General features: G+C 44.4%; 1 protein-coding gene across 3 annotated transcripts in view; it reads right to left on the bottom strand.

The window, feature by feature from the left end:
* Positions 1-697: 697 nt before the first annotated feature.
* DET1 (DET1 partner of COP1 E3 ubiquitin ligase) overlaps positions 698-12911 on the bottom strand; it is a 17599-nt gene continuing 5385 nt past the window's right edge. For 2 of the 3 annotated variants that reach the window (XM_037910780.2, XM_043524700.1), the window contains exons 3-5: positions 10563-10753; positions 8579-8770; positions 698-4203 (exon numbers count right to left, since the gene is read on the bottom strand). In XM_037910780.2, the coding sequence (XP_037766708.1) occupies positions 4014-4203; positions 8579-8770; positions 10563-10753 (573 nt within the window). In that variant the 3' untranslated portion in view covers positions 698-4013. The remainder of the gene's footprint in view (positions 4204-8578; positions 8771-10562; positions 10754-12911) is intronic. The other variant, XM_037910781.2, reaches the window with a different exon arrangement.

Raw genomic sequence — 12911 nt, 5'->3', positions numbered from 1 at the left:
GGGGACCGGGAGAAGGGATGGTTGGATGGGGCAGGGGTCCTGGGGGGGCAGTCAGGAATGAGAGGAGGGGTTGGATGGGGCGGCGGGGGGCAGTCAGGGGACAGGGAGCAAGTGGGGTGGATGGGGCAGGGGTCCTGGGGGGTCCATCAGGGAACGGGGGGGTTGGATGGGGCAGGAGTCCCGGGGCGGGGGGCGTCAGGGGGCAAGAAGCAGGGGGCGGGGGCCAGGCCATGCCTGGCTGTTTGGGGAGGCACAGCCTCCTCTAACTGGCCCGCCATATAATTTCCGAAACCCAATGCGGCCCTCAGACCAAAAAGTTTGACCGCCCCTGTGTTAATGTCTCAGGGAAAGGAGATAAAATAGCCATAGGATGAGGCCTTAGGAACAGGCAGAAGGAAAAAGTCTATGTTCACAAGTTGGGCTGGCAACTTGAACGCCAAAGTGGAAGAGAGAAGTGCGTCCCACCTTTGTCATTAGCTCACACCATTGCTCCTACAGACTCATTTGTATGGACATCTTAACCGCTCTAAGGTGAAACTTCAGCACAATGAATTAATATCCTAGACTTATGCAGACCCTCCAATACATATAGGTCATGACTCCTCAAGACAAATGCACCCTGTTTTTTCTTAATGAAAGGATTTAAGTTACCACTGATATCTGGTAGGAGATCTTGGAAAGAGGATACAAGTCAGACTCATGAAACAAGTTCTTCTTTATTCTGGTATTTATCTTGTGTTGCTAACAAGTTTTCATCCTAACCTAGTAAAAATATTAGATAGAAAATATATGTCCCGCCCCTACACCCGCACTTCTTGTTTCTTAAATAAAAGAATTAAAATTTCAAGCATGAGAATGAGACAGGCTTTTCTTTCAACACACTCCTGTGGTAACCTTAATCCTTCACTAGATACAAAATGTAGCAGCCCCAGCCATAGAATCTACAGTGCTGCACCAAGGCATTCATACTCCTCACAACCATCAATCTGTGCCTCCAGAAACACATTAAAGCAATATTTAGCACTTACCTGATACTTTTCATCCACAGAACTGAAAGTGCTTTACAAAAGTGAGTCCACATCATCTCCTTTTACAGATAAGGAAACTGAGGCAGAGGGAGGGGAAGTGACTCGCCTGAGATTACACAATTTAGTGGCAGAGCTGTGAATATGGTTGTTACTTATATCACTTAAAGGAAACGGTATCAACAGAAAGTGGAGATATTTTGAAGCACGGCTCTACCCCATCTGGAGCTCCAGGGAGAAGGAATGCTAGCTTGTGGCATTAAGGAGTTAATGGGAACTGCTGAGAACTTTTGGGAAAGACAGAAGGATACATTAACAATGGAAAAGGGTAATGAAGAGTGAAGTTTTGGTGAGAGAGGAAGCAGGTAACTCAGTTATCTATCAGATACAGTGCATTTTATCAAGCAGGAGACAATATGCGAAGACTCCCTGCTCAGAGCTTTAATAGAAAGAATTTGAGAAACAGATTGTAGGTGAAAGATTCTAAAACCATGAAATAGTGTTCTGGGCTGGAGAGGAATGAGGCACTACTGCATGCATGTCCTGACACTTTCCCCAGCAAGTGGCCTCCCAACCTGGAGTCATTTGTTGCAGCCCCGAGAAACTTCCCATCAACACAAATACCCTGGGAAAGAAGACAAAGAAATATGTATTCTTGCCCTAGGACTACATTTTCCATAGCCCGGCTTTGAAAGCCCTTAGCAATCCTGCACAGATGTGGATGGACTACTGGTTACAACTGGAAGTCAATTCGATACTCAGTTTACACAAGGTCATATGAATTATTTCATCTGAGTCTCAATTTCACCATCTGCAAAATGGCAGCAATACTTTTGTACGAGTGCTTTGAGATCCTTATACAAAAACTGCGTTATAGTGTTGAGATGGGGTTATGTTTGGGAGGAGAGAAGAAAGGAAGATAGAGCAAAAGAACTACACTGAGGGCTGTAAACATCCAAAGGACAGGATGGCTCAAAGAATCTGGTGTGGGATGTGGAGCCTGTCACATCTAGGTGAGGTATCCAAACCTTGCCCAGGTCAATAGTGACAAAAATAAGATTATCTGATGGCTATTCAGTGATATGTGAGATTAGCTTGTGACCTAGGGACTTTCTGAGCAGACAAGTGGCCACAACATTACCCACAACTGGCCCCCTTTTTGGTACCTTCAGCAGATATGAATGGGCTTTTAGTCTGAAGGGCTTTCTTTCGAGGGGGGCACCCTCAAGGACAATGCCCTGTCACGGCCCATCATATGCATCAGAGAACAGCAGTCTCCAGTGTCAATCCAGCACCTTTCACCAGCCCCGTGTTTGCCTAAGATGACAACATTCCCTAGCAACATGCACATTTTTGGTATGCACACGTTTTGAGAAAGCCCATGTGCTACCTTGTAGTACAAATGCAGCAAACAATGAAGTGGTCTTCAGATCAAGGCAGGGCCAGCATTTTTATAAGCCTGCACAAGCTTAGACCCAGAGGCATTTAGGTGCACATCTTCTGGATTCAAGTCCAGCAGCTCATTTTGCAGACATCTCAGACAACGTAGAAGTCAATCTTGCTTCAAGTATACAGCAACACACCAGCAAGATGTGCTTCAATCCCAGGGAGTCACCCATTGGCACCCCTTACCACCTAACCCCCAGTTCTCACAGAGAATAGGGTGTAAAGCAGGAGAGGACAGGCAGCATTAAGTCAGCAAAGTCAAACCTTCGGCTACAAGCTCCCAGCAATACACATGAATCCAAGTCTCCCCTTCTCCCAGTGCAAAATCCAGCCTAGCTGTCCTCTAACTGCAGGGGAAAGGCAAGTACAGCGACATTCTAGTGCCAAACAGATGCAGACACTATGGAATCAGCTCTCTCAGGTCTAACTCTGTTATCCCCGGTGACTATAACCTTACAGTTTGAGGCATCACATAGTAGACATGGGAAAGACAAGGATGCCACAAGTTATTCTCCACATTTACGTACCTGGCGTGCACCAAAGACTGCGGCTGGTTCTTTCCCACCCTGTCAGCAGAAACAGGGTGAGGGAAGAGGACGACACACCCCTGGGGACACATTCCTGGTCCATGCAGTGCTTTTCCCTAACCGAGGCACCAAAGAGAAAGCTGCTCTCAAGTTCCAAGCCTCTCTCGTGCATTCCTGCTGCTAGCTACCCACCAGCTCACACATTAGGCATACAGTCAGCTGTTCTGGTTTCCCTCCCTTTGTACTTGCCAACTTTCATCTGAGGGGCTCAAAGTTCTTTACAGAAGGTGGCTCAGTCATATCCTCATTTTACGGTTGGAAACTAAGGCACAAAGATTAAGTGACTTGCATAAGAGTCAGGAACAGAAATCATCTCCCCTGCTCTAACTACTAGACCTCCCCACTAACAGAGACCTTTCTCCCCTAATGCCCTGCATATTGACGTGGCTTGAGTGCACTGTGTGAATCACAAGAGCTAGTTTCATTTCCTCATAACAGTGAAGGTACAAATTTTTTAAAAAAAACCCACCACCATGGCTTCTATTCTCGCTCTGTAAGATGGACTACTTGTCTTTACTAGATGGAAGGGCACCGGTACAGAAGGAGTGTTGGAGAACTCTGCCTTTGCTATCACAAAGCAGACAAAGCGAGAGAAAAGACGACACTTCTTGGGGAAACAGGCAAGGTTTCTCAGCTACATTTTGTTCACCAATAGTTATGGGAAAAGACAGGATTTAATGCAACAAGGGGCTTTGGCAATATGAACTGGATGGTATCTATAGAAAGAAATGGTCACAAGACTAATCTCCGATCAAGATGGCTTCTTCAGAAGCATAATGAGATTCTCTTTCAATGGCTTGCGAGTGCCAGCTGCAGATGCTGGGGAACAATGCTGGTTGGTTAGGTCTTCCAGGTCAGGTTCCTTAGATGAGCAATGGTTTGGTTTCCTAGAAGGCATGAGTGTCCAGCTTTGGTGTGTCCATGATGACAACAGCTGTCCCAGCCCAGTATTGTACTATGTGCAGCTGTGCCTCATGTGGAAATTAACAACATACTCTGCATTAGTCCGCTGCACCGAGATAGCAAAGGGCTCAAAGGGGTGAAAGGTGAATGCAACCAAGCGTCGTACTGTGTGATTGATGGGTCGGCCCAAGAGTCCTGCTTGGATTTCAAACTTCAGGAGGCCAGAATCCCTGGCATAAAATCTGTAAGAGAGAGAAACAGAGAATGCTGATTATGTCTATTCCTGCTCACTGGTTTTGCCATCTTGAACTCTGCATGAAAAGGGACAGGTGCCGCTGATGGCTGCTCATTATTCCATCCCTGGTATTTACCCAAAGGCATGCTGGCAAGATGGTGCGATAGACTCAGCCTGCCCTGGCCAATACGTAGCATTGACTAAGCAATACAAATGATGGAAGGTCGTGTAGGGAAAGTCCCTTCCTGGGTAGAAGTTTTTAATCTCTAACTTTTTAACTCATTTTATTGCCATAAATGAGAGAAGCCTCTTGCAAAGAGCTGTATTTCACTCTTGCGGGCTCCGATTTCAGGATCCACAGTTAGAATAAAAGGGTTTATCCCTAATAAAATACATACTGGCTCCCTACCATCCCACTGTAACATCTCCCATTGTCATAATGGGAGTTACACATGAGCAAATGAGCAATGTCCACTTCTTACCTGAGCCACATTGCAGAGCACTTCAGGTTTTGGGAGCAAGAGTCCTATCTGAGTCTCAGAGGTGGATCTCTGCATGGTAGTATATTGGATGATTTCTTTCCCTTTCCAGATCACCCAGACTTGCTGTGATCACTGCATTTGGCCATTAAGCCAAACATCTCCCATAGTCATAATAGGAGTTACACATGAGCAAATGAGAAAACAGACCCATAAATTTTAAACAGCCTTCGCTCTCCAACTGTGAGAATGTGTTGTCTCTCTCCTGTTCTACCAAAAAGACTTCACAACACCACATTGCTGCTATGTGACTTGGCTACTCGCACATCATGTCCCCTCGCTGTATCCCCATTCAGAAGATGTAGGAGAGCTACTGGACTTGACTTGCTCTAGGGTTCCTTAAACTACTTTACAGCCAGACCTCACAGTCACTTGCAGATTTTCAGTGAAAACTGTCAATGTAAGAGCCTAGGAGGAAGTCACTTAATGGGCAAATGCAGTGATCACAGCAAGTCTGGGTGATCTGGAAAGGGAAAGAAATCACCCAATGTATTACCATGCAGAGATCCACCTCTGAGACTCAGATAGGACCCTTGCTTCCCAAACCTGAAGTGCTCTGCAATGTGGCTCAGGTAAGAAGTGGACATTGCTCTCCACTGACTTTCTGGCCCATAAGCAGAGCAGTGTTGGCTGCCTCTAAAGGGAGTTCTGCCTAGCCCTCCTTTGTTTGTTTGATCTTTCCTGTGTTGTGGAGGAACTCCTCTCCATGTCCAAGAGTTATGCTGTTTCAAGCTCCACCCCCTACATCTCTAGCAGAACACGATGATCTCTGCAACTTCACCTTCCACCCAATACTTCAGTGGGTTCTTCAGATAATTTGGAAACCAAAACTACTAGGACCTTTTTCCGAGCACAGACTCGTGCTGGTCATTTTGTCCCTATCGGTTTCTGTTTCCTTCCTGCCTTGTAGCTTTTGGTTGTTTGCATTTGCCGCTGGTTTCAGCTCAAAATTGCTTTTGTATCAGAGCACATTCTTCCCAACACCACCTGCTAGCCTGATGCACTCACAGCTCTTAGGCTGGCAGCAATGGCTCCAGACAGATTCTTTCAATATCAGACACCCTCCAGGTTTTGATAATGCACTTAAGGAACTGCTAAATTCCTTGCATTTTTCTAGAGCGCCATTCTCCTCTCCAATCTCCCTCCTCACCTGAATAAGAATGCCAACCAGCTGGCATGCCGATTACACATAAGAACGAAGCAAAAGAGTTACAATCTTAGATTCATAGATACTAAGGTCAGAAGGGACCATTATGATCATCTAGAAGTAGTTGGCTTTCTAAAAAGCTCCCTCCTACACAGAACTAGGCATGTGGGGGGTTGGTTTCTAACTAAAACATGGCCTATGCACTGCTCCTCTTTTCACAATTCAATGTAATTTAAACACACTCAAGATGAGCTCCCTGTAATCTCAGGTAATCTCAAAGATGTGCTCAGTTTGGTATAGTGCTCTGCAATCAGAGGTCATTTCCATGGACTCTCACTCTGTGGATAAACTAGGCACTGAAATATAAGACCTTGTGTCAATAAAAACAACAAGACCAGGCTTTTCAAATTGTACAAAAATGGTAAATTTACCTGCAGACCATTTCTGTAGGCTCCTTATTAACCCTTTAGATTTACAAGATTTAACCCCCTAACACAGAAGTTGCTGTGTTAAGGATTTGGCAGCCCATGCATCTCCCCCACAAGCTTTGTGGTTCCCTGCTGTGAGTTTGCTGCCAAGCCTCTTGTAAACAGATATTGGGAAAAGGCCCTGAAGCCATTCCATCAGCAAAGAGGCCAGGAAGCAGGATGTTAACCACTTCAGCAGCTGAGAGAGAGGGCTGCTGCAGTCTTCCAGGGGAAGAGAGACAGTAAAAACAAGAGTGAGGAGGAGGTAAGCTAAAGGCAGCATGAGTGGGTGCCGAGTCGGTGCAGGACACAACTATGGGACCTCAAACCATGTATGGCGTAGAAGAAAATAAAATATAGATTGAGTGTATCTTGGGCTGCTGATGGGCTCTGTGCCAAAGCCAGGGGCATGGAACTGTCACTATAAATCCTACATTACCAGTAAAGAGAAAATAAAGCTAATGCGTCTTTATTTCAAAACCGATTTCTGCATGATGGGCCGCTGTTGTATTTTATTAATCACTGTCTTGTGTGAGAGAAACACGGCAGCACTTTTCCAGCTGTTCAAGGGTTAAGGGTTACTTCTGCTATTGAATTGCCCTACATACTATAAGCAGGCAGCTGGGAAGCAGGAGCCCCCCACAGCTCCAAACCCCTATTCAAGTCCTGATTGACTCTGGCATTTTATAACCTGATCTTCTAAAGCGCAAAGCTACACGTCTACTCAGGGGAGAGAGGGAAGGTGGTAGTTTGCTTTGTTTATTACAGAAGACGTGACCATAGCAAATGTCTGCAGTCCTACTCCCTTTTGTCTGTAGAAGTGGCACAAATGTTGGCAGATGCGGACAAACACCACCCAGTGAGATCTCTGAACATCAAGAACAGTGACAGGAAAAGAAGCAGATATTTCTCTGCAGACTGCACAGAGTTTGAGATCAAACCAAACCATACATGAGAAATCAATTAAATAGCTATGATTTGGGGATTGTGTGTGTATGAATGGTCAAAAGTTCCCAAATCTTAGGCAGGTGTCATGTGCATGGTGCAGGAGGGAATACTGTGGACAGCAATAAAGTTGGTGGTTGCGACCTGTTTCCCATCTCTCTGGGCAGATCAAGACACCAACCTCAGGGCAGTCACAGAGCACAGGATCAACTCTTCGATCTCTCTCTTTGTTCACAAAATGTAGGATTTATTTTGCTCTTCAAGCACTAAGAGCTGTGCAGTTTTCTGCCTTGGGACACTCAGCACATTTAGGCCCAAAGTATGATCTTCCTTAAGACGTTTTGAATCTGGTGGGGGAAGTGCCAGAATCCAAACAGCTATTCTTGAAATCCATTGCTGTGGCCAATAGACAGAAACAATTTGTGCATGCCCAAGATAGAAATGTGCAAGCTCCACCTCTCAGTCTGCAAGGAGCATTGCAAACCTCCCTACTTTCAAGGTTAGGCACAGTCCTGTTAATAAGGCACAGACAGAAATAAGAAGAATCGCCCTTAGGTCTGACCAAAGCTTCTGCTGTGCAAGCAAGTTTCTTACGCATTATAGGTTTCCAATTAATGAGAAACACAAGGGACGATAGGGAAAAGGGGACCACGGACTCCAGTGTTTGTTAAATGAAGAGGAATAAAGTTCATAGTGAAAGATGACTTTGGTTTCTAAGTTTCTCAGTGTGCATTACAGACAACGGAGTATGAAGACAGTCAAACCCTGCTGTGAATGTTATGGATAACATATAAAGATATTTAAACAAATCAGACCTGTATAAGTGCTTGCCAGCCCCACCTCCCAAAATGAGCATTTTCTTGACATGGCAAACCAAACTCATACATTGCAACCATAGCATGCTGGCTGTCATATAGCAGAAGGCTGGAGTCTGGGAAGAGGAGGAATTTAATGTTCATATAAAAGGCTGTTCAAGTTTCGCTACCCATTTCTGCCTCTCAACATGGCCAATGCGCCTCAACTCCAATTTTGAAAGAGCCGAATGTAAATGTGTGTATGTAAAATAGGCACAGTCCATAGGAGAGGAAAGGCAGAGCTTCCTAATTTACTGGTCTCTCTGGAATAATTTACACAAGGACTTTGCTGGAATGGGATAGAGGAGGGGAAAAGGCAAACAGCCCTATATGTACACTTCAGTCTGAGACACAGTCGAGACACATGTACATTTCTGAGAAACACACATTCAGTCCTAGCCATGTGCAATTTTCTGACTCTTCTTCATACCTGATGGGGTGATCTCCACATGTCTTTGGCCGTTCCATGACTGACACCCACTTGTCATCATAACTGAAGAGGGAGAGGTCAAGGTAAGGACTGCCACTGTAGGACTGAGCGCTGATTGGGAGCTGACCCAGCAGCCTCCGCACAGCCTCTGTGTGCCCTCCATACTTTGCATTCACAATAGTGTCCTTAAACCTGGAGCATACAAAGGGACAGATTTTATTTGCAAAGCACACAGGTAAATGGCACAATGTAGATACATTAGTGTTCGAAAAGGACAGAGATAAAAATCAAAACAGCAGCAGTTTAAAAACTAGTACTACTAAATTCAGAAGCTGTATTTCATCTAATACACCATCAGTCTCAATTCTGGTGACCTTTTACCAGTGTTCTATTCTGTTTTGGAACTATGGACTGACAAGTGGATAGGAACTTGTCATTCCACAAGGTCTGGCTACAGCTGCCCAGCAGTACTGGAAATGTACAGATCAGAAACGGGGAATGATGGATTAGCAGCTTATCAATCAATCCAGGTTTTATTGCAAAGACTGTAAACATTGTAAGTGAAGCCTGAAGGGTGTGCTATAACAGCTGAATTCCTGAGGTTAAAGGAGGACTTGGGAATCCATCTCTCCTCAGCCATTATGTTTTGATTGCATAAAGGGAAGAAACTGTAGAAGAAGAAGAACCTTGAAGAAAGAAGCCTGCAGCTGTTTAGCTCAGCACAGTCTGAAAAGTTCTTTCCTGTGAGAAGATTGATCTGGATTGGAGTTTTTCTTCTTTACAAGTTAGTAAGCAGAATCTGAGATTTCTGCTGGTGAGATCCAACTTTTATGAGACCAGCGGTATAAGAGCAACTTATCAGGAACAGTTTATACTGGACTGTAAACTCTCAGGGCAAGGGCCTATTGTGTTTACTTATCTAACAAGCACCATACCAACCCTATAACCAGCCCCGTTATAGGCTCTGACCACCAAGCAGAAGGCTGAAGAGGTTTTTGCCTCTGGTTTCAGCTACAAAACAAGAGCCGCACTTCATATGTTGGCATTAAGTTCTGTCTCTCACAAGCAGTAAGGAATCTCCAGTGGGAGTTATGGAAATATACAAGATGACTAAGTCTCCTTCACTTGCATGGATTCAACAACTTGAATCAACAGAAGTCTCCCCTATAAGCAATGGCAGCAATGGTCACTATATAGTTCTGCTGAAGTTAAAAAAGTTGTGGGAAGTACAAAAGACTCTGGCACAACTTGGGTACATCACCACATATTCCTAAGACCACATTTTAGAAACACCACCACCTGCATTACTCACATGACTTTGGTCTATTTAAAAGAATTTTAGAAGCCTGATTTACTTTTATCTCTCCCTCCACCTTCACTGTGACACTAGACTGGTCAGTTTTACTCTCACACTGGAAAGGAAGGTCCCACTGAAAAAAGGAACAGCATACTTTTTGCTGAAATTGCAGAAAATGCCATAAACACACAGTTTAATTCATATTACATTTGGGGAAACCTGTCTGGCAAAATAAATCCCAAATGTGGTGACATTTTTGGTTTAACAAATCCTAGTTTTGGGCCCTAACTACTCAGAGAGCATCACTTAAACAGCCCCAAAGGAAGTCACAGCACAAGGTGTGCTGGCAGCATGCTTCCCTCAGAAATCTTTCTCCCTAGGGTTGGGTGCTTAGATTGTCCTCTGTATATTTTCTAGCCTTGGTCTACCATTTACATGGCAGACCAAACAAGACAGTAAATGTGGAATACAGAACCAGGTGTACCCTGCCTCAGCCTTGAGTTTTCAGCACATTTCAGAACCATAAGGCTGTGGTGAGATGTGCCATGTTCAGAATGGACTCATACACCAGGTCAGTCACTAATGAGCTATGTTTCTCAAGGTTGCCACCGCTATTTGATACTGGCCTTTGGCTGGCAGTGTTGAGCATGTACCCATATGGTATAAGGCATGCTCCGAATGGCTCACCGGCGCTGGATCTGTCTGGCAAAGTTGTTACTGGAAGCTGAGCAGGGAAATTGAACAGCCTCACTGTGCAGGGTGGCATTCCTGAAGAGATCACAGAAGTTCTCAAAGAGTTCCAGTAGCTCATCCGAAGTGTTCTCGAACACAGCAATAACCTCTGTGGTCACCATGTTGTACACAACAAAGAATGAAGGCTGCAGAGAGTAGCAGAGTTAGTGGTTTTCCAACAGAGTGCAGACAGACAATACAGTGTCTATGTTAGTTGGGAATCCCTCCCCCCGCATACACACAACACAAATACAAAAGACTACCCATGATTACTCTGCAATGTAGGAGAATCTCACATTCACTATACAAATTCATTATGCTATTCAAATACCTCAGAGGGTACCAGATTATCCAGCCTATTCACGACAGTGTATTTATGAAGGGAACTAAATGCACTTTCAATTTTTCATTTCAAACTGGACGTCAATATTTGTGTTTTCTCTTCCTCACCTTCCACCAAATATAAAATGCTTTTTAAAGTGGCAGATTTAATTTTCTTTCCTGCTGGGGAAGTGATTTTAAACCAGGTGCTGGCTGGCAACAAATTATTTTTCTTGTATGTGAAGAGCTGAGAGCTTTTTGGGGGGCATTTACCGTTTTCCCCCTCTTAATATTTCCAGCATGCAGAGATGAGATATTTTTAGTGCATTGTGTTCCAACATTGCCTGCAAAAGTTTTACCCATTATAGAAATGAAAGTCTGAAGGACAATAACTATTTCTTTTTAATACTGACACTCTTATCCAAGAATTTCCAGGTGCCATTGTAAATCCAAAACATGAGTCAGGTACTTCTGCAATAAATCTTTCCCTAGATAAGGTTACTCAATCGCTACAGACACTAACTCTCAAACCAGGGGTGTCCAAATTTACTGGCCTTCAGAGCCACATACAACAATCTTCAGGAGTTCAAATGCCGGAGCACACCTGCTGGGAGCTAGGGTTGGGGCTTCAGCCTGGCTCCTGCTGAAACCCCGAGCCCTTCTAGGTGTGCCCTGCAGGGCTGATGCCCCAAGACCCACCTCCCCGCTGGACAGAAGCCCCTACCGCACCATCCCACTAAAAAGGCAGAGGTCCTGAGCTTCCTCTCCTCCCCAAGTCTGGTAGGTGAAGAATGAGGGGGCATAGTGGGCTCTGCGAGCTGCACTTTAATGGTAAAAGAGCTGCATGTGGCTTGCGAGCCACAGTTTTGCCACCCCGTCCCAAACCCAGATACCAGTCACATGCGTGACCTCTAACAACATATAACAACAGAGTAGCACCTTTGTAAATCCAGATGAACTCAGACCTTAGGATTTCCATATATATTAGATGCTTGGGGAAGCTCTGAACATATTCCCAACCTATAGACTCCACCTTGCTATACTCACAATGCAAGACTGGCCTCATTTTACAAAAAAGCCCAGCTGCAGACACACCTCAAGACTTCACCCTATAGGATAATTTGTGGGCTGGGGAGAAGAAGAATGAGGAAAGAACTCAGATGGGTCTCTCAAAATGGGACAGAGTTTAGACTATCACTATACCAAGCCCATGGCTTTTTAAAGAATTGTGTTGGTTTTGGAGAAGTTGGTCCATGCTATCCAGTTTTCTCTCTCAAGGGAGCTGTTACTGACACATTGTACTTAGACTATTCAGAAAATGGGGGAAACGGGTGGTTGCCAAATACCCACATATTACTCCCAATCACCTGAACTATTAGCTAAATCACCACCTCCTGAAAAAAAAAAAGTCCTTCTGGGCTATAGGATTGGAGTGCAGAGGGAAGAAGGGCTTGACTACCCTCGATTCATTCCTGTACAAATATTTACCACTTTAAAGATTGCAAAATTACAATTATATTTCTTTTACAGGGAACTCTATATTTACTGTAATTATGTGTCTATAGAATGTGCTAAACCAGAGAAAAACTTTTCTCAAATTATGTTTTAAAGCCACTTGTAGTTCCTGGGTAGGATGTTATGCTATACTTGGCATAAGTTAGGTAACCACATAGCTATTGAGAAAAACATAGTATTTCCATAGAACGCGTCATATCTCGACCCATCTGAATAACTGAAAATTCATCTTCCATACTTTCCCACTACTCGTGCTGGTGTTAATCAGACGACTGAGATAGGAAAAACCTACTAAATCATCTGGTCCATGTCACTGCCAATTTAAAGCTCAGATCCTAAGAAGTGTGTGTGTGGGGGGGAAATAAACCAGCCAGAGATATTCAACTGGATCATAATTTTAGGCCTCACTGCATAATCAAACAAACAAAGGAAAGGTTAGGCTCAAGTGCAGAGGAAAGAACAGAATTT

This window comes from Chelonia mydas, chromosome 10 (assembly GCF_015237465.2).
Source record: "Chelonia mydas isolate rCheMyd1 chromosome 10, rCheMyd1.pri.v2, whole genome shotgun sequence".
Taxonomy (NCBI): domain Eukaryota; kingdom Metazoa; phylum Chordata; order Testudines; family Cheloniidae; genus Chelonia; species Chelonia mydas.
The sequence above is the reverse complement of the archived record's forward strand: the minus strand, read 5'-3'. Positions and strand labels throughout refer to the sequence as shown.